The 26,753-nt window shown below is 49.7% G+C and overlaps 1 protein-coding gene and 1 long non-coding RNA gene across 2 annotated transcripts in view; both read right to left on the bottom strand.

The window, feature by feature from the left end:
- Positions 1-26,753, bottom strand: part of LOC141727740 (uncharacterized) — a 572,619-nt gene that overhangs the window by 273,606 nt on the left and 272,260 nt on the right. The gene's annotated exons all lie outside the window — the stretch shown is intronic.
- Positions 25,952-26,753, bottom strand: part of LOC141727760 (serine/threonine-protein kinase pim-1-like) — a 69,017-nt gene continuing 68,215 nt past the window's right edge. The window contains exon 6 of the mRNA XM_074534044.1: positions 25,952-26,100. Coding sequence (XP_074390145.1) covers positions 25,952-26,100 — 149 coding nt within the window. The remainder of the gene's footprint in view (positions 26,101-26,753) is intronic.

Here is a 26,753-nt window from a genome sequence, read left to right as displayed (position 1 = left end):
TTTCTTAAGTAATGTATTGATGAGTATGGTGGGTTTTGTTGTCAATTAATTATTTATGAAATAATTTTGTTGTGAGATAGGATTGCGAGAAAGGTACAGTAGGCCTAAAATTTTAAGAGGGTATAAAGAAATTTTTATTTAAATATAAATTTAAAAAGAAAAAAGTAGTAAGAATTAAAATCTTTAGAACACTTTTTTCTTTAAGATATTTTTTTACTGACAATGGAAAGAAACTAAACTTAAAATTTCTAGTTAGGGTACTATTTCTAGAATAGTCGTTTTTAGTTCACTTTGGGAGAGAAGGTTTTCTTGTTAAGATTGTGGAGATTTTTTTACAAGAGGAAAAAGTGGATTTTTTGATGCTTTTAATTCTCTCATGAATAACAGTTGTCTATGGAACTTTGTTATTATGAAGTTACTTTTATTGCTACAAGCTTTTTTACAGCTTGTTGATGGGCCATGTTGACTTATGGGCTATTGCTTTAAGTATGAGTTGTTTAAAGGTAAAAGTTTTTATTATTAAGTTCAAAATTATTTTTATCTCTGGGAATAGAGATCTTCTTTTGAGGATACTGGCTTATTTTTTCTACCCTGTTTAAACTTTTTATTATGAAATTACAGTTATTTTAACATTTTTTTATTTAAGTATGGAAGTTTTTGTTTGATATTATTTTGATTTTTTTCTGTAGTTTTATGTGTTATAAAGAAAAAGTGTTCTTTCTCTATAGTTTATAAGACAATTTAATTTTTAAGATTAGGGATTTTTTTTCTTTTTTTTAATTAGGATTTCAATGCTTCTTTACTTACTTTGGTGGTTTTACATTGTTTCTTTATATGCTTGTATTTTGTTTTCCTTTTACTCAAGGGAGGATTGAAGAATTGAAAAGGTTACTGATCTGCCTGTAACTTGTGGTGGAAGTTGTGGTTGGGTTGTGTTAGGATTGGTTTTATGGTTGGTTTGGGGAGGTTTTTTGTGTTTACGTTTTTAGTTGTAGGGCTATTTTCTATGGGTTGTAAGTTGTAGTATTTTTGGTTTTAGCTGTGTTGGGGGAGGGGGTCTGATGGTAAGATTTTAATGGGTGTGGCTGGTTTTGTACTGGTTGGGGTTTTGTGGCCTCTTTTGTTTTCCTGTTTGGGAGTTGTTGGGGTTTGGTTTGGTTAGAATGGGGCCAAGGGCGGGGGGTGGGGGCAGCCTGGGGAGGGGGGAAGTGGCTCAGCCCACGGCAGGGTTGCTTGGTTTGGTTTGCTTTGCTTTGCTTTGCTTTGCTTTGCTTTGCTTTGCTTTGCTTTGCTTTGCTTTGCTTTGCTTTGCTTTGCTTTTCTCTGCTTTGCTTTCATTTGCTTTGCTTTGGTTGAGATGGGGGCCAGGGCTAGGGCCCACTGCTTCTTTGCTGACTTGAAAAGAAAGAGGAGGTTCCTGGGTTTCTTTGTCTTTAATATGCATGTATCACAGAGGCGTGTTTGGTATCTTAGTGGTTTAACAGATTGTCAGTTACACAAAAATTTTTGTATTACTTTTTAAAATTCTTCTCATGTCAAACTGACAGATATTCAATCAACAGAAAACACTTCTCAAAACATTGACTTGGTCCATTCAAATTCACAAACTCTAAGCCTGTTCAATTTAATGTTAATCAAAATCTGCAGGAGCACAGAAAGAGAAGACGACACAAAACAGAGAAAGAAAGAAAAGCCAGCACTGTTCCACCTTCTTTTGTTTTTATGGTGCCCCATTCTGTCACAATGGTGCCTTGGATCCATGGGGCCCTGCAGTGTCATAATGGTGCTTTGATTCCATGGGGTCCAGCAGTGTCACAAGAGACCCTGCTTTCAATTGGATTCCACAGTGTTGCAATGGCCCCAAGGTTCCAGAAGACCCTGCAGTGTCACAATGGTCCCAATGATTCGATGAGGCCTTGCAGTGCCACGATGATCTCTGTGCTTCCACAAGCCACACAATGTCATGTGACTCCTCTGTTCCATGAGCCCTGCAAAGTCACAATGGACCTTTGGACCCTGGGGGTTTGCAGTGTCACAATGGTCTCCTTTGGCTCCACAGTATCACAATGGACCGTTGATGATAGGAGGCCACTCTGTGTCACCCTGGAGCTTTGGTTCCATGCAGGCCTGCAGGGTCACAATGAACCCTTGGTTCAATGGGGTTCCACAATGTCACCATGGCCCTGACGTTCCAGGCAACCCTGCAGTGTCACAATGATCTCCTTTGGTTCTCCAGTGTCACAATGAAATACTGATGACATCAGGCCGTGCAATGTCACAATGGACCTTTGGTTCCATACAGCCCTGCAGTGTCACAAAGGCCTCTCTGGTTTCACAAGGCCCCACAGTATCACAACAGTCCTCTTGGTTCTTTGGAGACCCCCAGGGTCACAATGGTCTCACTGGTTTCATAAGGCCCTGCAGTGTCACAATGCTTTGCTTATTCCATGGGGCCTCATAGTGTCACAATGGTCTCCATGATTCCATGAGTACCCTCAGTGTCGCAATGGCCCTTGGTTCCATGAGGCCTTGCAATGTCACAATGGACCTTTGGATCCATGGGGTCTCACAGTGTCGCAATGGCCTCTTGGTTCCATGACATTCCAAAGTGTCACAATGGTCTCCACAGTTCCATGAGGCCCCATGGTGTCACAATGGACCGTTGGTTTTATGGGGCCTCTCAGTGTCACAATGGTCCCTATATTCCATGGACCCACAGTGTCAGTACAGCCCTCTTGGTTCCATGAGGCCCAGCAATGTCACAGTGCTCTCCATGATTCCATGAGGCCCCACAGTGTCACAATGGTCTCTTGGTCTCACAGGGCCCAACAGTGTCACAATGATCCCTTGGTTCCATGGGCCCTGTGCTGCTGCATTCCCCCCTCCCCTTCTCAGGCCGCCCTGCCAGCTGAGAAATGCTCCTTGGTGCTCAGCCTTGGCCAACAGCCCCTGGGCTCAGCTCCTCTGCAGCTCATCACAAACACTGTCTGCTCCAGCCACTGCTGCTGCCCAACCAGCTCCTGGTTTCTGCAGGAGCAGCCTTGGGAGGTGTTTTTGTTACCTCCGTGGCACAACATCACTGTTCTCACCCTGCCAAAGAAAGCTGTTGATGCCAAGTGCAGCCAGGATGAGCCATTGCTGGGACTGAAGCCCCTCTCTTGGGGCCCTGCACACAGCGCTCCAAAAGGAGCCCTTGGAGCTCTCCTGGGCCAGCGGCTCCTTCTGAGTGGGGCCTCTCTCAGCCGGGAACTCTCCCGTTTTCTGCACTCAGGGATCCTGAACAAGGACGGAGCCTGGGCTGATGCCCCCACTCCTCCAGGCTCAACCCTTCACCCACTGGGGAGATGGCAAAGGATCCACAGGGAGCATTTCCTGCCATCAGGGGAATTGCTCACAGATGCCTTGCACTGACTCTTTGTTTCTGTGTTCACACAGGAGTGCCTGTGCTGGGGAAATGTGGCAGAAATACTGCACTTGAGGGGTTGGAGTGCCTTGGATAGCTCAGTCAGTCAGGCCTGTAAGTGAGGTTAAGTCACAAGGTCTAAGCTAAGTTAAATGCTGCTAAGAGTTGTTCTATTGCTAAGTTGTTAAGTTTAAGTTATTAGCTAAATTAAATGTTTTTAACTCTTATTCCTCTGTTAAATTGCCAATTCATAGGTTTTAAGTTAGGTCAAATACTGTAAGGTGCTGTTCTTTTGCTAAATTGTGAAGTTGAAGGTATCAGTTAAGTCCTGTTAAGTTTGAGCCCTGTTAAGCTTTTGGGCCATATTCCTTTTATCCTTGCCCTAACTGTCCCTGTGTCACACACACATACAGGGACAGTTCTTGGTTCATTTCTGGTTTTATTGCCTGGATTTGCTTTGGTTTTGTTGTTGCTTTGTTTCCTTGGTGTGCCTGAAATGTCCCCTCAGGAGCAGAGTGACTCTTGCCAAGGAATTTTGTGCTGCTCTCCCTTAATATTAAATCTGTTTTTTGCTGATCCCTTGCTGGGGATATTTTCAGTGCTCTCAAGGCCTCGTTGGTAACAGGGTGAAGGAGCCGTGGCCCAGGCTCTGCCCCTGGGGGACACGGGGACACTGCCAGGGGGTCCCTGTCCCCCTGCGCCCTGTGCCACCCCCAGGGCCCCGGCCCCCCGTCCCCGTGTCAGGCTCTGGGGTCGATCTCATGGAACATCCTCTGGGGGAGGCTGCGGGGCCAGGGGCGGGGGGACCCGGGGGGACAGAGGACCCCGCTGTGCACGAGCAGGGTTGGACTGCTCTGGGGGGAGCTGTGAGGGGGGCCGGGGCAGAGTGACATCCCCAGTGATGTCACACAGCCCCTGTGATGTCACATAGTCATCTGAGACATCACCCTGTGATGATATACAGCCATCTCTGTGATGTCACAAACAACACTGTGATGTCATAATGTCACCACGTGATGTCACTGTCTTATCTGTGATGTCACAGGCTGTTCTGTGAGATCACAGCCTGATCTGTCATGTTACACACCCATCTGCTGATGTCACAACCAATATTTGATGCCACAGATTCACACTTTATGATGGCAGAGTCTGCTCTATTGCCTCACATCCTACTCTGTGATGTCACAGCCATCTCTGTGATGTCACAACTCCCTCAGTGATGTCAAAAAACACTCAAGAACTCATTTACATTGAAATGCTGAAGTTTCTTGCACTTTGAAGAGATCCCTGTCAGGAACACAACTGAGAAAGTATCCCCAGGTCCCAGTTAGAGCAGAGCACTGGAAGCACTGATGACAGGCAGGGAAAAGCAAGGCAAAGGTTTCTCTGGTGCTGAGCAAAGCTGGATGTGTTTGAGGAATGCCAAGGGCCAAGGCCTGAGCCCCAGCCCCTGGCCAGGCAGATCCTGTCCCTCCCTCCTTGCTCAGGGCCTTCCCGGGATGGGCACTGGCATGTGGGGATGGGCATTGCCAAGGGCAGGAGCATGGGGCAGCCCCTGCCAGGCTGCTGAGCAGGGACAAGGAGGCAATGAGGCCCCAGGCCTGCAAGGGTCACTTGTCTCTTGCTCCTGCCTCAGGCCCAGGCCCAGCAGCCATGGCCAAGGTGCTGCCCAAGGTGGCTCTGGCAGGGCTGTCTTGCAGCTGCTGCCCATCCCTGTGCCCTGTGCAGCCCAGGCTGTCCCACGGTGTCCCTGCCCTGCGCCTCTGTCCCTGCAGGCTGTCGGCATCCCCCGGCTTCCCCACCTGGCTGGGCCCTTCCTTTGCTGTCAGCTCTGCCTCCTGCCTGCCCTGCCTGCCCACACAAAGCCTTGGGCTGATACCAAAAGGGCAAATTCAATTTTTACTGCGTCTGTGAACTTTTAGCACAGGAACAAGGCATTCAGAGGCCGCTTTCCCGGCAGGGATGGTTGGAAGTGAAGACATCTGGCTCAAGAGTGCAGTGAGAGAAAAAAGGACTGAATCTGGGAACTTGGGGTGGGTTTTATAGTAATGGGTAAACTGTAATACACATTTAGTGGCGCTGGTAGAATTACATGTCTACATAAAGTTAGGAGTTATCCCTCAGTAGACCTCAGGCCTGAATAAATGATACCCTCTTAAATAGCAAATTAGTGTTAAGGAGCCTTATTCGGATATTTTGGAGACTTGGTGACAGTGGGGCCTCACAGAACCAAGGAGTCAGCTGTGACACTGAGCAAACTCATGGAACAAAAGGTCAATTGTGACACAGCAGAACCCCATGGAACCAAAATCCATTTTGGCACATTGGAGCCACATTGAACCAATGGTCCATTGTGATACTGCGGATCCAAGGAGAACATTGTGACACTGAGAAACCTCTTGGTGACCATTTTGACCCAGCAAGGCCCCATGGAACCAAGGATTCCTTGTTAAACTGTGTGGCCTCATGGAACCATGAGCCACTGTGGCACAGCATGGCCACGTGGAGCCAAGGGGCCACTGTGACACTGTGGATCTGAGGAGACCATCATGTCTAAGGAGCCTCATGGAACCACGAGTCCATCATCACACTGTGGGGCCCTGTGGAACCAAGGGGACCACAGTGACTTTGTGGGGCCTCATGGAACAATGGAGACTATTCTGACACTTTGGGACCCACTGGAACCAAGGGGCCATTACAGCATGGAAGGGCCTCATGGAATCAAGGGGACTCCAGTGAACACTGTGGGTCTCCTTGGGATGAAGAGTCCAATGGAACCAAGGATACCATTGTGAGGCCTCATGGGACCAAAGGTCCATTGTGACACAGCAGGGCCTCATGGAACCATGAAGGCCATTTTTACACCTTGAGGCCTTGTAGAACCAAATAGCCATTGCGGCGCTTGAGAGCCTTGTGGAGCCAAGGGGACCACAGTGACACTGTGGGGCTCAGTGAAACCAATGGTCTGTTGTTACACTGCAAGGCCTTCTGGAATCCTGGAGACCAATGTGACACCAAAGGCCTCACTGAAACAAGGGGCCATTGTGACCATACAAGGCCTGATGGAAGCAAGGAACCATTGTGACACTATGGAGTGTTGGCAGGCTAAGGGGCAGTTGTAACGCTTTGTGGCACCATGGAACAAAGGAGTCCATTGTGACACTACAGGGCCCCATGGAACTAAGGCTTTGTGGAACAGTGCTGTAACACATGGAACCAAAGTTCATGGTGACACTGCAGGTCCTCGTGGAATCCTGGAGGCCGCTGTGACACTTTGAGGCCTCATTGAATCAAGGGGCTCTGCAGGGCCTCATGGAACCAAGGACACCCTGCTGACATTGTGAATCCCCATAAAACCAAGGATCCAGTGTGACACCATGGAACCAAGGAGAATGTTGTTGGCTGTTGTTGGCAGTACAAAAGCTCTTTGAATCAAAAGTCCATTGTGACATTGTGGGGCCTCATTGAAGCATGGAGACCATTATGACATTTCAAGACCCACAGGAACCAAGGGGCCACTGTGACATCACAAGGTCTTGTATAACCAAAGCAGCCACAGTGACACTGCAAGGTCTCATGGCAGCAAGGGCCACTGTGTCACTGCGGGTCCCCATGGAAGCAAGTGGCCAGTGTAACACATCCAGGCCTGGTGGAACCAATGGGCCATTGTGGCAATGCACAGTCCCATGGAAACAAGGAAACCATTTTGACACTGCAAGGCCTCATGGAAGCAAGCGGCCAGTGTGCCACTGTGGAGCCAAGGAGACCATTGTTATATCACTGGGCCTCATGGAAACAAAGATGTCTTTTGATCCTACAGGGCCTCATGGAACCAAGGGGCCATTGTGATGCTGCAGGGCCCCAAGGATCCAAGAACATGGAACAAGCCTGGCTAGCTGGGCCTCCTGAGGGCTGCCTGACTGGTCCTGCTGGCCTTGGCATGTTGAGTGTCACTTCTCATCAGTCCCTGAAACCCTGGAGTTCTGTGCTCTCCTTCCTGCGGGAAAGAACTGTTCTTGTCCTCCAGGGGTTCATGGCCGAAATTGGGATTCCTCCTCCAAATGTGATTATATCCAAGGATTATTCCCACATGTTACCTGCCAGGAAAGACAGCTCTGGCTGGCCTTGGCCTTTTGGGACCTGCCTCTCACCTGCCTTGAAAACACTGGGGGCTGTGCTTTTCTTCCCATGGAAAAAAAAAATAAAACCATCTTTCAAGTCCAGGCCTCCATGGCCCAATACGGGAATGCACCTCCAAAATTCCTTATATCCAAGGATAGCTCCTAGACAAAAGCTGCCAGGACTGTTTATGTTCGCTTTGTTTCCTGAGGGCCATCTCTCATCTGCCTTTGAAACACTGAGGCTCTGTACTTTCCTTCCTATGGAAAAGAACTGTCCTTCTCATCCTGATGCCCCTTGACAAAAGTGGGGTTTGGCCTCCCAAATTTTGTCTCTCCAAGGACTCTTCCCTGACAACAGGTCTGGCTGGCCTTGGCCTCCTTGGGGCCACCTCTTATCAGCCTTTGAAACACTGGGGCTCTGCCCTTTCCTTCCTATGGAGAACTGTCATTCAAGTCCAGGAACCCATGGCTGAAATGGAATTCCACCCCCAAAACTCGCTGAATATCTAAGGGTTACTGTAGGACAAAAACTGCTAGGACAGACAGGTCTGGCTGGCCTTGGACTCTGGTGACTGCTTCTCATCTGCCTTCAAACCCTGGGGTTCTGTGGTTTCCTTCCCATAGAAAAGAACTGCCCTACTTGTCCAGGTGCTCTTGGCCTCAGGCACTTGACCACCCTATAGGGATGTTGGGAAGGATGAATGTTTGACAAGAAAGTCTCACAGCTATGTGTGCTTGGCAGAAAGAATTTTGAATGTAGAATCTGAAAACGGAATATAAATGAAAGCAAGTTTTGATACAAAAGAAAAGAATTACAGAGCCAGTCTTACTGGATAGCTAAGAAGGCAAAGCGTATGTTAGTTAGAAGGGGTTTTTATGACTTAGTGCAAAGGATAAGCCCACCTCAAACAACGTTTTTACCAAGCAGAAAGACAGCAGAGGCAAACAAGTCAGCAAATTTTGCAAGCAGAAAAAATTTCAGAATTTTCCACTGCAAGAAAACTGGAAAGCAACTTCTAGCTTAAACAGTAATGTACTAACTTTTAGGGATTGGAGAATAGTAACATGAATATGGTAATTACATAAGTTATGATGGGCTATAGGCAAAAGTTATGGTATAGATTTGTTCTTCTGTATTAGCATGCTCCGCAAGGAAAGTATATAATGCATTGTAACCAAAGCTAAAGGGTCTTCAGGCTTGTCTGAAGATGGAGCTGACAGCTGCAGGCACAGGCTCTGTCACCTGTGACCCTAGACTTCTGTAATGTCTTGGATATAATAAACTGCATTTTGAAGAGCCATCTGGAGTCCCGCATCCTTCATTCCATCTCTTACTCTATGGAAACTCATGGAGCCATGGGTCAGTTGTGACAATGCGGGTCCAAGGACACCACGGTGACACTAAAGAACCTCTTGGAACCAAGGGGCCATTGTAACACTGTGGTGCCTCATGGAATCAAGGAAACCATTGTGAAACTTGGGGGCCCCAAGGAGCCAAGGGTCCATGGTGACCTTGTGCAGCCCGTAGTGTCATAGAGGAGCCACTGTGACACAGCGAGGGCATATGGAGCCGAGGGGCCATGGTGACAAATCAGGGCTTTGTGGAACCAGGAAGCCGTTGAGACATTGCAAGGCCTCATGGGAGTACAGGGCCATTGTGACACTACAGAAGCAAGGGAACATTGTGACACTCCAGGGCCTCACATGGAACCAAGGAGACCATTGTGACACTGTGTGATCCCATGAAACCAACGGAACATGGGGTAGGTCTGGCTGGCTGGGCCTCCTGGGGACCACCTGACAGGTCCACCTGACCTTGGCATGTCGACGGCTGCTTCTCATCTGCCTCTGAAACACTGGGGTTCTGGGCTTTCCCTCCTAATGAAAAGAACTCTTCTTCCTGTCTAGGCACCCATGGCCAAAATGGAGATTCCACTTCCAAAAATGCCTTGCATGCAAGGATAAGCCCTAGATGAAAGGTGCCAGGAGAGACAGGTCTGGCTGGCTTGGCCTAAGGGTGGCCAATCTCTTCTTATTCCAGAAGACTTGGACTTCACGCTTTTTTCTCCTGAAGGAAAAAACCATCCATCTTGACCATGTGCCCATGGCCAAAATTGGTATTCCACCTCCAAAAGTCCATACATCCAAGGACTGCTCCCAAGTGAAAGCTGCCAGGACAGACAGGTCTGTCCTCTTGGAAAGGTCTTGGCCTCTTGGGGGCTGCATCTCACCTGCTTTCCAAACACTAGGGCTTGGTGCTTTCCTTCCAATGGAAAATAACTGTCCTTCTTCTCAAGGTGTCCATGGTCAAAATTGAGATTTCTCCTCCCAAATTCCATATATCCAAGAATTCCTCCAAGACAAAAGTTGCCAGGACAATCGAATCTGGCTGTCTTGGCCTCCCAGGAGCCACCTCTCTCCTCATCTGCTTTGAAACACTTGGGCTCGCTGCTTTCCTTGCTTTGGAGAAGAACCGTCCTTCTTATCTACACAGAAATGGCCAAAATTGGGGCTCCACCTCCCAAAATTCCCTATATCCAAGGGTTGATTTCAGACAAAAGCTACCAGGATAGAAAGTCTGGCTAGCCTAGGCCTCTGATGGCCGCCTTTTATCTGCCTTTCAAACACCAGTGTTCCGTGTTTTCCTTCCTATGGAGAAGAACCGTCCTTCTCCTCTGGGTGTCCATGTCTGAAATTGGGATTCCACCTCTAAAGTTCTCTATATATAAGGGTTGGTCCCAGACAAAATCTGCCAGTACCGTCAAGTCTGGCTGGCCTTGGCCTCTGGTGGCTGCCCCTGAAACACTGGAGCTGTGTTCTTTCCTTCCCATGGAGATCCCTGGGACACTGTGGGGACCTCATGGAACCAAGGGGATCATTGTGGCACCACTGGAGCCCATGAAACCAAGGGGATCATTGTGGCACCACTGGAGCCCATGGAACCAAGGGGCCATGGTGACACAATGGGGCTTCATGGAACCCAGAGACCATTGTGACCCTTCAGGGCCTCCTGTCACCAAGGGGGCATTGGGACACCTCAGGGTCTCATGGAAGCAAGGGACCATTGGGACACTGTGGGGCCCCATGGAACCGAGGGAACATGGAACAGCTCTGGCTGGCTTGGCCTCCCAGGGGCCACCTCACAGGTCTGGCTGATGTGGGGATGTCATGGGCTGCCTCTCATCAGCTGAGAGTACTGGGGCTCTGTGTTTTCATTGTTACGGAAAAGAATCAACTGACTTTTCAGATACCCATTGCCAAAATAGGTACATTTGCAAAAATTTTCCTCTATGCAAGGGTATCTTTCAGAAAAAAATGCTTACTCTGGCTTGCCTTGGCCCCTGGTGGTCATCTCTTATCTGCCTCTGAAACACTGGGGCTCTCTTCTTTCATTCCTATGGAAAAGAACCAGCATTCTTCTCCAGGGACCATGGCCAAAATTAGAATTTGGCCTCCCAAATTCCATATATCCAAGGATTGCTCCTAGACAAAAAAAAAAAAAACCAGGACAAACAGGTCAGACTGGCTCTGTCCTCTGGTGATTTTCTTAGACTATGAGCTGAATGTTTTCATTTGGAAACACCTTGCAGAGGGCACAGAGATCACTTAATAAGGGATTTTGAGGTCTTGGGCATATGACCACTACATATGGACAAAGGAGCTCTGTGCTCTGTGCTGTTGTGGTGGTTCTGCATCATGGAAGTGATGTCTTCAGAGAAGCTGCAAGCAGCTTCCTCTGTGTCTTGCAAAAAAATCAATCAGTAATTAGCTTTGAGAATTGACCATCTGTTCAACTACTAAGGAAACTGTGCACGCCTCTGCGAAGACACATGTTAAAGATGAGAAAGCCTGGGAGGGTCTCATTCCCTTCTGCCTGGCAAAGAGGTAACAAGGATGACCCGGCCCCGTCTCAGCCAGGCCTGGCCGGGCGGCTCCTGCCGTGGGGCCGGGCCGCTTCCCAGGGACCCCACTAGGCCCCATTGGCTGCCGGGCAGGGCAGGGGAGGCCACGGGGCCGAGGCCGGGCCAGGCCATGGCTGCAGTTGTGAACATCTGGGCACTGCTGAGCCCTGCCCCACCGCCAGCCCGGGCCCAGCCAGGATCCGCCGGGCCCCAGGAGCAGCCCCGGGCCAGGCTGGCTCGGCCAAGATTCTGCCACCGTATGGGTTCATCCGCAAGCCCCGGGCAAGGGGAGGAGAAGCCATCAGCCCCTGGCGGTGCTGCTGCTGTGTTCTGGCCTGGCTGCTGAGATCCTGGCCCTCCCCACAGCACGGCCCATCCTGACACAGCCCCAGCGCAGCCAGTGCTGAAACGTCCATTATAAAACAGCTCCGGCTGCAAGCACCGAGCCCAGCCGGGGTCACGGAACCATCTGCAGGCTCCGGGTGAGATATGAACTCTTTCAGTTCTTCCATTCTCCCTCGAGTGAGAGAAAAGGACAAAGTGCAGGCACATAGAGGAGCAACAAGAAGATGCCGGGGTCAGTGAAGAGGAAGTTGAGTCCCAGATGGGAGGGATGAGGAGATGCCTTGATCTTGGGGCTGAAATCCTCTTGTAAAACTATGGAGAAGGATGTAATTGATACATCAGACTTTCTTTTTCCTTATAATGCATTGAAAAGTACGGGGAGATGACATGTACAGAATTGCCTCTGTGGCAGCAGCTCTCTGGCCACAGAGAGAAACAACTTTCCCCGGCATCATGGTGGGAAAGTCTGTAAGAAGATCAAAGAAAAGAATGAGAAACAATTCTTATCTTCACTAGCTGAACCTAGTATTGTGAACATGTGGAATTATGTTATGGAGATTTACCAATGGGTTGTTTCTTAAATAGCCAAAGGTGATGGTATTTGGATTGGAGGACCAATTAGGACCACCTGTAGCGAACTAGCCTATAAAAGTATAGGTTTCTTAATAAAGATTATTGTCAGCCTTCTGTGAATCATGGAGTCAAAGTCTATTAATACCTGGCCGTGGGCCCTTGACGTGAAAGGCCCCCATGCTAATGTAAACAAATGCTGAAGTAGCTGTGATCCCATGAGAAGTTTGAACAAGGAAAGAGAGTAGAGTGATGAGACCCTGTGTTCTCAGGGATAGAAGAAGATCTCTGTTCCCAGAGATGAAGATGATTTCAGAAATAATGAAGAGAACCTTGCTCTTAAACAGTTCATCTTTAAACAAACACCCCATAAGTTGACATGGCCCATAAACACAGCTGGGGGAAAAGATGTGAAAAAATGGGAGGGACTTCACAATTGCAGATTTTCTGGATGGCTGCTATTCATGGAAATTGAGAGCCATGAGAGAACAGTTTTCTTATGGAGAAGTCTCCATAGCATGAAAGAGAGACTCCTCTCCCTAAAGGAAATGAAGAAAACTATTCTAGAGGTGGTAAACTGACTGGAAATTTTAGGTTTTGTCTCCTTATATTGTCAATAAGAAAGAAAAGGTTGTAGGGAGAGGAGAAGTGTTCTCAAAGTTTTCTGATTCTGATTTCAATTTTTCTTTTAATTGCTAGTATTAACATTGCGTTACCCCCTTTAAATACTCTTTCTTTTAGTTACAGTTATGAGTTTTTCTTTATACCCTTCAGAAGTTTTGAGCCTACTTTGCCTTCCTCCAAATCCTACCACACAGCAGATACTGAGTAAGTGTATTCTAGTGAGTGTACCGGTAATTAGCCAACACTGAACCCACCACACTAATTAAAACATTTGCAAAGAAATCTCAAAAAATACTACAAAAAACTTCCTGATGAACTGCTCCAGACAAGAGGGAAATCAAGGCAGAGCCATGGTTTGTCAGGACTTGCTTGATCCTAATGGGGCCTGTAATGCATTTGGAGATGAGCCCTGGAACCTCAGGGCCTGAGAGGAGATTGCACAAACCTTTCCAGGAGTCAAAGTCAGAAGAAAACCCCAAAATGTCTCAAGGCATGAATGGGTCCCACTGAGGTCCATCCCCTACACAGGCTCCACATGGACTTACAGGAGGAGAGAATTATAGGCCAGGATGGCACAAAAACCTCTTGGACACTCAATGTGGAAAGGAAAATCCAAAGTACCTTCGAAACCTTTAGTATCTCAAAGCATTAATGACCCCCACTGAGTGTCAGTACACAGCTCTCAAGGGACTCATTAAAGCAGATAATTGGGGCCATGATTGTACAAAGTTCTAACAGAGTCTGTATCAAACTGGAAATACCAAGTACCTTTAAATAACTGAAGTACCCTGAAGCATAAATGGCCCACTAAGTGTCATTACAGATTAAGGCTCTCAAGGGAGTCATTAAAGGAGACATTGGAGGCTGGAACTGCACAATCTTTTTCATAGTCTGTATCAAAAGGGAAACACCAAGTAGTTTATAAAACTGAAGTACCCTTAAGTATTAATGAGCCCCACTGAGTGCTGTTACTGACAAAGCCTCTCCAGGGACTAATTACAGCAGATAATTGGAGGCCATGATTATTGCAGAAACCTCTTAGAGACTCCAAGGCAAAAGCCAAACCTGAAGTCCTTTGAAAAACCTGCAATCCCTGCAGGGTGAATAAAGGAGCCCCCAGAGCCATTCCTGACCCAGGTTCCCCATGGACTCCTTCCAGCAGATCTGTGAGGACATAGGATGTGGGCTAGGGGAGGATGCTGAGGGCAGGACAAGGGGATGACAGTGCCCAGCCTGGCTGGGGCTGTGCCAGGAGGCCCCAGTGCCTCAGGACAAGGTGTCTCCTCACAGCCCTTGGTGGCACAGACCCTACAGCTCTGCCCCAGGGCACCAAGACTTGGCTTCTCTTTGTCCCCACCTGTCATCACTGACTCCAGCTCTCTGCTCTGCCTGGGGCCTGGGGACACTTTCTCAGTCGTGTCCCTCAGTGGGACCGAATAAAAGTCTAAGAAACTTTGGAGTTGAATTCTGACTTGGAGTTCTGGAGAGGTTTCTTCAGCTCCCTCTAAGGGACTGATGTTCAGGGCCTGAGCACAAAGCCCCAGAGGCTCATTAAAGTCCTTGTGCTGTGTCTGTGCTGCTGAGCTGGGCTGGGCTCCTGGCACAGAGGCAGCTCCTGGTAACCAAGAAGAGCTTCAAAAGCACATTTCTCTTGATGAGCAGCTCTTCTGCCAGCCCAGCAGGGCTGGGGCACTGCCTGCAGCCACCCTGGGCACAGCACAGAGGCACAGAGAGCTTCAATCAGTCAGGGCTGGGAAGGTGCTGAGAAGTGCCTGGGGCAGAATCACTGCCAGCCCTTGGCACAGGAACCTCTGGCTGCAGGACAATGCAGCTGCAGCTCCTGGAGCCATCTCCAAAAGCTGGAACATCCCAATGCCTACAGACCCTGTGAGTACATTCTCTGATTGTCTCTAGTGCAGAGCAGCCAGGGGTGCCCAGGGCTGTCCTGCAGAGCAGGGTCCTGCAGCCCAGGGCACTGTGCTGGGGCAGGGACTCTGCTGCCTGCCAGGGACAGCTCTCAGCCAGCCCTGGCAGCTGCTCCCAGCACTGGGGGACAAGGTCTGGGTGGGAGGAGACAGCTGGTAAGGCTTGGAAGTGTTCTCCTTGTGTGGGGAGGATGCTGCATTGTTCAGGACTGCTCCCAGCATGGCATTTGACTGCAGAACATTTCCAAGTAGATTTTACAGGGAGCATAATGAAGCAGGGTCTGCAGAACAGGGAAAATCCTGCTTTTTTTAATCGACTGGTCTAGGTTGGAAATTGCACATAGATATTCATCACTCAGTTGCCGTTGGAAAATTAAATTCTCTGTGATCTGAATAAACCAGGCAGTAACAGCAATCAGCACAGGAACCCAAAGGCAGCATCATTGTTGCTTTTCCAGCTTCCTCAGGGTTGCTCTGGCATTGCCATCAGAGGCTGCAGAGCCAGAGCTGCCCCTGGGCAGTGCCTGAGCTGGGAGGGGTCTGCAGGGCAGAGCTGAGCCCCCAGGGCTGGGCTGCGCTTTGGCAGCACTGGCAGGGCCCAGCCCTGGGCACAGGGAAGCAGCCGCTGGCAGAGACAGCTCCAGGCAGCAGAGCCCTGGGCAGGCAGAAGGGGGAAAGTGACCCCAGGCTGTGCTGGGATATTTCAAGTCCTCTCCAAACCCAACTATTCCATGGTTACTTTTTTTACAGATCCCCATGCCAAGACACCATAGGAAATGTCCAACAGCAGCTCCATCAGCCACTTCCTCCTGCTGGCATTGGCAGACACGCGGCAGCTGCAGCTCCTGCACTTCTGCCTCTTGCTGGGCATCTCCCTGGCTGCCCTCCTGGGCAACGGCCTCATCATCAGCGCCGTAGCCTGCGGCCACCACCTGCACACGCCCATGTTCTTCTTCCTGCTCAACCTGGCCCTCACTGACCTGGGCTCCATCTGCACCACTATCCCCAAAGCCATGCACAATTTTCTCTGGGACACCAGGAACATCTCCTACACTGGATGTGCTGCACAGGCCTTTCTGATTTTCTTCTTCCTTGGATCAGAGTTTTCCCTCCTGACCATCATGTGCTACGACCGCTACGTGTCCATCTGCAAACCCCTGCACTACAGGACCCTCCTGGGCAGCAGAGCTTGTGCCCACATGGCAGCAGCTGCCTGGGCCAGTGCCTTTCTCAATGCTCTGCTGCACACAGCCAATACATTTTCCCTTCCCCTGTGCCATGGCAATGCCCTGGGCCAGTTCTTCTGTGAAATCCCCCAGATCCTCAAGCTCTCCTGCTCCAAATCCTACTTTAGGGAAGTTGGGCTCATTGTTGTTATTGCTTGTTTAGGATTTGGATATTTTGTGTTCATTGTTTTCTCCTATGTGCAGATCTTCAGGGCTGTGCTGAGGATCCCCTCTGAGCAGGGATGGCACAAAGCCTTTTCCACCTGCCTCCCTCACCTATTTGTGGTCTCCCTGTTCCTCAGCACTTCCACATTTGCTCACCTGAAGCCCCCCTCCATCTCCTCTCCATCCTTGGATCTTTCAGTTTCAGTTCTATACTCGGTGGTGCCTCCAGCCCTGAACCCCCTCATCTACAGCCTGAGGAACCAGGAGCTCAAGACTGCAATGAGGAGACTGATGACTGGATGCTTTCAGGAACATTAAACTGCTGGCAAAGTTCTGCAAATCAGTTGTAATCAAAGTCACCTGTCATACTTGGTTGGTTTAGATGTGGGGCATTTTTTCCTTTGTTTTAGTTTTTCATGCTATCTACAAAGAAATGTCATTGTTTGTGCCGTTTCTCATTTTGTTTCTCTTCAACTTCCCTATGGCTACAGAGTGAGTACTCCTGGTGTATGTATAGAAACTAGAGGATCTCCCAGCAGAGTTTTGTGCAGAGATGCCCTTTGGTTGCCTTCTCTGGACCTGCAGCAGCAATGTCTGTGTGCAGAGCTGGGGGCAGATCAGTGCTGGCCCAGCAGCTGTGCCCAGCAGCAGCAGCAGCACTTGGTGTTGCCAGTGCTGCTGCCGTGGCCCTGCCTCGCTGCCCTGGTGGCCCTGGTGTTGCTGCAGGGCCTGAGTGCTCTCGGGGCCGGGCACAGCCCTGGGGATGGCAGTGCCGGGGCTGCAGCAGGGACAGGCCATGGGCACTGCTGGGGCAGAGCTGACACCTCAGCCCAGGCCCTGGGGGCTCCAGGCTCCTTGCCCAGGCTCTCTCAAGAACACGGCCAGGCCAATGCTCAGCACAGAAAAGCCCCGTGAGCAGCCCCAGGCTGGCCGTGGGCAGGCTGGGGGCAAACAGCATGGCTGGGGCTCTGCAAGGGCCCTGGGCAGACGGGAAGGAGCAGCAGAGCATGGGCTGATCCATCCCCAGAGCACTGCACAGCCCAGGGCAGCGTCCCAGAGCGTCCTCATGGAGCTGCCAACAACATCCCCCCTCTGCAGCCCTGGCCTCTCCCCCAGCTCACACAGGTGCCCCATCCTTGCAGGCACAGACACGGCAGCACTGGCTCAGCAGCCCCTGTTTGCATTGCACAGAGCAGGGGGAGCACCCCCATGCTGTTGGTGTGGGGACATGAACCTGAGGGAGCAAAAATGCCATCAGCCCCTGGGGCCAGCAAGGGCTGGGGGACACCAGGGAAACCACTCAGCTTTGTCCTGGCCTCTGCAATCAGCCAGAAAGTTTGTTCCCATCAGCTGGGAGTTTCCTGTCCCACTGCAGATGCTGTTTCTCAGAGCCAGGGCTGCCTGGTAGCAACTCCCAAACTGCACTGAGCATTTCCTTTTCTTTACCTTTGCTTTCGTTACTTTTTCCTGCAACCAATTTGTTCTTTTTGCTCATCACAGGGGGCTTAGAACTGGACACAGCACTCGAGGTGGTGGCCAACCAGTGCAGAGCACAGGGGAAGAATCCCTGCCCTGCTCCTTCTGGCCACACTATTCCTGATCCAGGCCAGGAGCCATTGGCCTTCTTGACCACCTGGGCACACTGCTGACTCATGTCCAGCCTGCTGTCCATCAGTCCCTGCAGGTCCCTTTCTGCCTGGCCGCTCTCCAGCCACTCTGTCCCCAGCCTGTAGTGCTGCAGGGATTGTTGTGGCCAAAGTGTAGGACCTGGCACTTGGACTTGTTAAACCTGACCTTGTTGGATTTGGCCCTGGATCCAGGCTGTCCAGGGCCCTGTGCAGAGCCCCCCTACCCTCCAGCAGATCAACACTCCCAAACAACTTGGTATTACATGGTTCCTGGATGCCCCAGAGTGTCCAAATGGTCTCCATGAGTCCATGAAGCCTCCCAGTGTCACAATGTCCCTTTGGTTCCATGGGACCCCTTGGTGTCACAAAGTTCCTTGTATCCATGGGCCCTGCAGTGTCAGAATCGCCCTTGGTCCCCCAAGGCCCTGTAGTGTCACAATGGATCCTTGATTCCATGAGGTCTGGCAGTGCAGCAATGCTCTCCTTGGTTCCACAGTGTCATAAGGGCCTCTTGGTCCCAAGAGCCACCACGGTGTCCAACATGTTTCCTTCATTCCAGGAGTCCCTGAGGAGCAGCACTAGCCCCTTGGTTCCATGGGGCCCTGCAGTGTCACAATGGCCCCATCATGACACCAGGTCCTTCTCTGTCACAATGCTCTGCATGGTTCCACAAGGCCCTGCAGGGTCACAGAGGCCTCTTGGCTCCATGAAGCCTCAGAGTGCCACAAGGAATTCCTTGGTGCTGCAACGTCACAATGGAGCCCTGGTGGCACAAGATCCTGCAGTATCACCAGAGACCCTTGGTTCCATGGGGCACCAGAGTGTCACAATTGTTCCCGCAGTTCCCAGAGTCCTTGCAATGGAGCAATAGCCCCTTGATTCCATTGTCCCTAGGGTCTCCCAGTGGTCTGCTTGATTCCACAGTGTCACAGTGGCCCCTTGCACTCTTTCTTTAAATAGAATATTTCTAGTTTGAATACACTACAGAAATCTGTTGTATCTTCCACAAATGATTTGGAAACTTAATTCAAATGACTCCCAGAGGCTTGCCTGGTTAAGGTGTTCTGAATGTTAATGAGCCCTAGGACACTGAATTCCTGCACTCAAGAGCTGAAGGCTGAACAAGCCTCTGCAGCTGTGAAATTCAGCAGCAGCCTCCAAGGTGCTGAGGATGTCAGCAGCCCCCACTGAGGCCATCCCTGCCCAGAGACCGTGGGGGAATGGGCAGACAAGGAGAGCGTCCCTGGGGCTGGGGCAGCACAACTCAGAGGCACCAGGGGCTCCAGCTGGGCAATGGAGTGTGGAATGTGGCTGGAAAAGCCCTGCCTGGGCTGGGCCAAGCAGGACACACACGCCCTGACTGCCATCCCCCAGATGACTCTCTCAAGGAGCAATTTAAAATTAATTACAATTGTTTGTGTACTCTGAGTTGGATGTACAGGTTAAATACCAACAAGAGATCTTCAAGAGGTTAAACAATAAAACAGCCTTTACTGGCAACTTTAGAGAAAAAGAGAAACTTTGGCAAATCAATCAAAACCACTTGTCAACCTTGAATCAATCAAAAACACTTCTCAAAGCATTACCTTGGTCCATTCAATTTCACAAGCTCTAAGCCTGTTTAATTTTAAGTTAATCAAAATTTGCAAGAGGAGGGAATTAGAAGAAGACACAAAAAGGGAGAAAGAAGAAAAAGATTTTGAGAGGCACACAGACAGCTACCAACTCCTGGATTCCACCTGTGTTCAGATGGAAAATCCAAGAGTAGGTAGGGCCAAGATTTGTGCTTGCTTTGTGGTCAGCCTGAAATACCCCTTGGTTTTGCTGGGCCCTTCCCCCAGGTGGGACTTGGGCTCATTTGGTCTCTCAGGAGCTGGGCTGGGGGCTGCAGAGGTGGCTGTGGAGCATTGCCTGTGCTGTGCCAGGGACTGGCAGCCACTGCTGGGCTGGGATAGAGGCTCTGGGGGGATTGGGGTTCCAGGGCAGGGCAAAGCTGGACCTGCCCCTTCCTCCCCCCTACATGAAATTTTTTCAGCCAGCAATCTCCTCCAGTCTTTCACAGTTGGGAATATTGGACGTGGAACCCCAATTCTGGCCATGGGCACCTGGACTAGAAGGACGGTTCTTTTCCATAGAGGCCCAGAGTCTGGAGACCCTCACTAGGCCAAGGTCAGCCAGACTTGTCAGTTATGCCAGATCTTGTCTGAGACCTATCCTTCGATATAAGGAATTTTGGAGGTGGAAGCCCAATCTCAGCCATGGACACTCAGAGAAGCAGCATAGGTCTTTTCCATAGGAAGGAGAGCATGGAACCTTCCCCAGTGTTTTGGGGACATGTGAAAAATGCCAATCGCTTGTTTTTAAAATTTTTAAAAGTTTAATAGTAATAAAATGGTTAAAAGAAAGAGTAACACAATTAGAGTAATAACAATTTGAACAAATTGAATTAGGACAATATGAGACAATAAAAGCAAAGTGTTACGGACGTCCAGGTACCTTTCTCTGGGTATCACGAGCCCGAAAAAGGACCCCTGCTAACAAAGGATTAACTCTTAAGAACAATAGCCCGTTGCATATTCATACACTTCATACATGATGCATCAATTCCATTCAAACACTGGATTTTGTCTGGTCATTGTCAACTTCTTCCTTCTAATCCTAACAGCGCCTTCACGGCAGGAAGAAGTTAGTTTCTTCTGATAAGAAAGCAATAAATTTTTTTCCATGAGAGATTTAGGTGTCCTGTGGCTGCTATCTGGTGTGAGTGCCTCATCCCTTTCTTTAAAAAAACCCCCACTAACATAGTTCTTTTTTTAACAAAGTTTATAACCTAAAACTATATTTAACAGAGTACTTAGGGGAATTATTAAGGCATTTCTTTCTAACACAACACATACAACATTCATTTTAATATTTGCGAAGCACCAATCATATAATACATGCATTTTTCACAGGACAGATCTAAGGAAATTTGGAGGAGAAATCCCAATTCTGGCCATGGGTGTCTGGAGAAGAAGGAGAGTTCTTTTCCATTGGAAGGAAAGCACGGAGCCCCGGTGTCGACGGAAAGAGACCAGGACATCAATTGATCATCACAGGCCAAATTTTATTGATCAGTACGGCGGGTTAAACACAGTTCATAATGAGCTTCATACATATTGCAAAAGTTGAGCTCAGGATTGGTTAGTTACATATCAGCAACTACACCTACTTCTGCATTCCTATGGTTCTACTTTTGATACTTTCTACCTATTCTGAGGAGATATTCAGGAATAATCTCTACTCCCTATCCTCATGTTGCAGCAAGGTCACTGATTGCTAATTGCTGACATCTCCTTTCAGCTTGCTGACTGCTGACTTCCTTCTCTCAGCTTAACCAGCGGCATTATGTCAGTATGGCCTTTCTCAGCTAACCAACTATTAATAAAACGCTCCACACCCCAGTGTTTCAGCAGCAGATGAGAAGTGACCCTCAACATGTCAAGGTCAGCTGGACCAGTGAGGTGGTCCCTGGGTGACCAAGCCAGCCAGATGTGTTCCATGTTCTTTTGGTTTTATGGTGCCCCATAGTGTCACAATAGTGTTTATGACCCTGCAGTGTCATAATGGTGCCTTGATTCCATGGGGTCCAGCGGTGTCACAATGGATCCTTGTTTTGATTGGGTTCTACAGTGTTGCAATGGCCCTTCAGTGTCACAATGGTCCCAATGATTCCATGAGGCCTTGCAGTGTCACAGTGGCCTCCGTGGTTCCCCAGGCCCCAAAATGACATAGGACTCCTCTGTTCCATGAGCCCTGCAATGTCACAATGGACCTTTGAACCGTGGGGATTTGTGGTGTCACAATGGGCTGCTTTGGCTCCACAATGTCTCAAAGGACCATTGATGAAAGGAGGCCCCCATGCGTCACCCTGGAGCTTTGGTTCCATGCAGCCCTGCAGTCTCACAATGGTCTCCTTTGGGTCCCCAGTGTCACAATGGACCACTAATGACAGGAATCCCTGCAATGTCACAATGGCCCTTGGGTTCCATGCAATCCTGCAGTGTCACAAAGGCCTCTTGGTTTCACCAGGCCTCGTAGTATCTCAATGGTGCTCTTGGTTCTGTGGGGCCCCCCAGGGTCACAATGGTCTCACTGGTCCCATGGGGCCTTACAGTCTCACAATGTTTTGCCTATTCCATGTGGCCTCAAAGTGTCACAATGGACTCCATGATTCCATGACTCCCCTCATGTCACAATGATCTCCTTGGTGTCATGGTGCCTCACAGTGTCACAATGGCCCCTGGGTTCCATGAGGCTGTGTAGTGTCCTAATGGTCTCCCCATGGTTCCATGAGGCCTTGAAATGTCACAGTGGACCCTTGACACCATTGTGAGACCTTAGGATCTTACAGTGTCACAATGGCCCCTTGGTTCCATGATACCTCAAAGTGTCACAATGGTCTCCACGGTTCTATGATGCCCTGTGGCATCACAATGGTCCCCTGGTTTGATGGGACCTCGCAGTGTCACAATGATCCCTACATTCCAGGGAGCCACACAGTGTCAGTACAGTCCCCTTGGTTCCATGAGGCCCAGCAATGTCACAGTGCTCTCCATGATTCCATGAGGCCCCACAGTGTTGCAATGGTCCCTTGGTCTCACAGGGCCCCATAGTGTCACAATGGTCCCTTGGTTCCATGGGCCCTGTGCTGCTGCATTCCCCCCTCCCCTTCTCAGGCTGCCCTGCCAGCTGAGAAATGCTCCTTGGGCCTCGGCCTTGGCCAACAGCCCCTGGGCTCAGCTCCTCTGCAGCTCATCACAAACACTGTCTGCTCCAGGCACTGCTGCTGCCCAACCAGCTCCTGGGTTCTGTAGGAGCAGCCCTGGGAACTGTTTTTGTTCCCTCACAACATCCCTGTTCTTACACTGCCACAGAAAGCTGTTGGTGCCAAGTGCGGCCAGGATGAACCATTGCTGGGACTGAAGCCCCTCTCTTGGGGCCCTGCAAACAGCGCTCCAAAAGGAGCCCTTGGAGCTCTCCTGGGCCAGCAGCTCCCTCTGAGTGGGGCCTCTCCCAGCCAGGAACTCTCCCATTTGCTGCACTCGAGGATCCTGTGTTGCCTCCTGATACAAGGCAGGCGGCCTGGTTTCGGGAGACAGCACGGCGACCCCCTTCCCCAGGGTCGCTCGGGCCTAAGAAACACGCGGACACCAATATGGTGGAGGATCAAAGGCCTTTATTCTCTCTTCTCGTGGAGTTTTATAGTCTAGGGGGCTTCTACGTCAGGTGAGGGTCTGTCCTTACCATCTATGGTTAGTAGGCAATGGAAAGTTACTGGGCAAGTGGAAAGTTACTGGCATCTGGTTCAGGGGCTACATTCCTATGTTAATTTTCTTATCTAAGGGGGCAGGGGCCCTGTCTTCCCGTAACATCACGAGATCTTCCGAACGCCAGGCCCTACCTGCTACATCTCCCCCCCATTTTCACAAATGAATGAGGTAGTCATATACTGAAATGAGGTATAAGGTTGCAGTTCGATAGCGAAAAGAGGGTTTGGTAAATCTGAATAAGTTTTCGCCAGTCAAGGTTAGGACTTGTGGCTGGCAGTGTTCCCTGGCTGGATTCGCCGGCCGATGAACAGGATGTTGGCCCGTTCCAGGCGGGTCTGAACGAATGAGACCAGCTTGTTCAGCAGGCAAAGTCCGAAGGTAACCGCTAGAAGCAGCAATGCCAGTGGACCTATTAGGGTAGAAATCAGAGTGGTTAGCCATGGTGATTGATTGAACCAGGATTCGAACCAGCCCTGTTGAGCTTCCCTGTCCTTCTGCCTCTGAGCCAGTCTGTTTCTGAGTTCTGCCATGGAGTCTCTCACAACTCCTGTGTGGTCTGCATAGAAGCAGCACTCTTCTCTCAAGGCGGCACACAGGCCTCCTTGCTGCATGAACAGGAGGTCTAGACCTCACCTGTTCTGCAAGATCACTTCCGAGAGAGAGGAGACTGACTTCTCCAGGAAGGAGATAGATTTCTCGATCCTTTGCAGGTCCTCATCGATGGTCATTTGCAGCTGGGACAGTCCTTGGCGCTGTGTCGCTAGGGCTGAGACACCCGTTGCTGTTCCTGCTGCTCCTAAACCGAGCAACATCGCAATATTTACACCTGTTATTATTTCTCTTTTGTGGAGTCGGCTGGGTTCCTCAAAAAGGTGGTACACCTCTTCGTCTGAGTGGTACAGGACCCTAGGAACAATCAGAACTTGGACACAAAAGTCGTTAGAGTCATCAAATTTGGCAAGGGACACACAGGGACTCACTCCAGATCGCTGGCAAACCCACATCCCAGGTGCGGATGGGACTACCCACTTATTGTTTTTCCTGTTAGGCTTGACAACTTTGGTGCAGACGTTGCCTCTCCGCCTAGCTAGGGTTGCATTGCCAAAGCATCTGCCCTGGCCTGTGACTTGACTCAGGGTGATTCCTTTCCGAGGGGTTTCCCATCAGCGCTGGTGAGGGGCATCGGCTGTGGAGAAACTGAAGGGAGTGTTTAAAGTGATTCCTTCATAAAAGGGAGGTTTGACATCGTAGCAAAGCCAGCAGGATTCAGTTAGGTTAGGGTTGGATTCATTCAGGGATATAAAGGTAGCTTCTAACATACAAAGGATTGGGTCTGAGTGCGACCTGGCAGCGCGGTTTGTCTGAAAGGCCTCCGCATGGCCGGTTGGGACTTTGCTGACTCCAGTGGGTAGGGTTTTAGGGTAGGCTGCCTTTTTCCCTTTCGGCAAGCTTATAATCACTTTGTTTGGTCCGACCGCTCAGGGCGTCGATGGTTGGAGTGTGGAAGGATTTATTAATAAATAGTTGGTTAGCTGAGAAAGGCCATGCTGACATATTGCCGCTGGTTAAGCTGAGAAATCAGCAGTCAGCAAGCTGAAAGGAGATGTCAGCAGTTAGCAATCAGTGGCCTTGCTGCAACATGGGGAAAGAGAGTAGAGATTATTCCTGAATATCTCCTAAGAATATGTAGAAAGTATCAAAAGTAGGACCATAGGAACGTAAAAGTAGGTGTAACTGCTGATATGTAACTAACCAATCCTGAGCTCAACTTTTGCAATATGCATGAATTAATTACGAACTGTATTTAACCCGCTGTACTGAGCAATAAAAGGGGGCCTGTGATGATCAACTGAAGTCCTGGTCTCCTTCCTTCGACAAATGGTGGAGAATGCAGGCAACAACGCTGTGAGCACCGCTGCGGGCAACGATGCGGCAACGTTGAACCCCTGTCCTTTTTTCTCAGATTACAAAGAAAAAGGGAACTCACCACGGTCGGGAAGTTGGGTGGGGGTCCCTGCAGCTGGGACGGTGCTGGATTATTTATAAAAAGCACCCTTGAGGATCACATCCGTGACTCAAGCCATCTACGTGCTGCCGGAGCCTGGAAGCTGCAAAAAGTGCGCACTGATTAATAGGTATGGATAGGCGAGCGGCATACGATTTATTCTCCTCATATTTAGAAAGGCGAGGACTAAAAGAGATAGATTTAAAAAAGGAATTACCGGGGTTATTAGCTTATGGCCATTCTATAGGTATGTTTAGTAACCCTCACACAGTTCATGAGCTGTCAGAGTGGAAAAAATTTGGGGAAATGTTAATGGACTCAATGTTAGATGGGGATAAATCAGCTAAAAAATTTTGGAAATTATGGCGGGTGGTGTATAATACGTTGCTTCAGCAGGTCTCTGAGAGAAAGGCAGCAGAAAGCTCATAAGAGGAATATAGGATATGGTCATGAGGATGGCCCTTTAGCACCTTCTGTAACTAAAATACTTATGCCTAAAAATCCCCAGCATAGTGGTGTTGAGGACATGCCTATAGATATTGTGGAACCGTCTGCGCCTCCCTTTTCTGAGGGGGAAGGCGAGTTGGATGGGGGAGGTAAGAGCAAACCAGCTTTGCCTCGGCCACCGGCTTCAGGCGGGTCGGATGGTGGGGGTGGGAGCAAGCCAGCTTTGCCTCCGCCTCCAGCTTTGCCTCCGTCGCTACCCCCGAGCAGGCCGGCTCCGGTTACAGCTCCAGCGGGGGGGCCGCTTGCCCCGCGTGAGCCGGCTCCGCTCGAGCCAGCTCCGGTTTCACTGTCAGCTCCGGCGGGGGGCCGCTTCCCCTGCACGAGCCAGCCTCTGCTTCACCGCCTTCCCCGTGCGAAAACTCGGTGTCTGCACCGAAAAGCCGGCAGCATAGCACCCCCAAAGAGCCAGCTCCCATCCCAGGGGCACACCGTGATCTATGGGGGGAAATTGCTAATCAAAGGAGGGAAGCTTGGGCTGCTGTGGCAAAAGAAGTAATGCAAATGGGGGATGGCGAGGCAGTGGAAATAGCTTCTAGCCTTGCATGTCCGGTTACATACACACCACAGTATGATGCACAAGGGAACCTTACGCATAATGTAGCAGCATATTCTCCCTTAGATTGGAAGTTGTTAACCCAGCTACGTTCCACGGTTAGTCAGTTTGGAGTAAAAAGTGAACACGTTAGGCAAATGTTAGATTATCTTTTTAATACTCAGATTTTATGTCCAAATGATTTAAGAGGAATAGTGCGTTTAATATTCACTCAACATCAGCAGTTATTGTTTAATGCACATTGGCAAGCGTTAGTAAATGAATCAGTTGCTGTACAACGAGCCCAGGGAGACCCATTACATGGGGTAAGAGTGGATGAGCTCATGGGCTTAGGGGCATATTTGCGTACAGAGGCACAGATGATATCGGGACCAGATAAACTTAGAGAGGCTATGCAATTAGTGTGTACAGCAATAGATATGGTTAAAGAGCCAGGAGGGTTACCAACTTATATGGGTATTAAGCAA

This window comes from Zonotrichia albicollis, unplaced genomic scaffold (genome assembly GCF_047830755.1).
Source record: "Zonotrichia albicollis isolate bZonAlb1 unplaced genomic scaffold, bZonAlb1.hap1 Scaffold_254, whole genome shotgun sequence".
In the NCBI taxonomy this organism is placed as follows: domain Eukaryota; kingdom Metazoa; phylum Chordata; class Aves; order Passeriformes; family Passerellidae; genus Zonotrichia; species Zonotrichia albicollis.
Note: the sequence above shows the minus strand (reverse complement) of the source record. Positions and strands in the feature narration are given on the sequence as shown.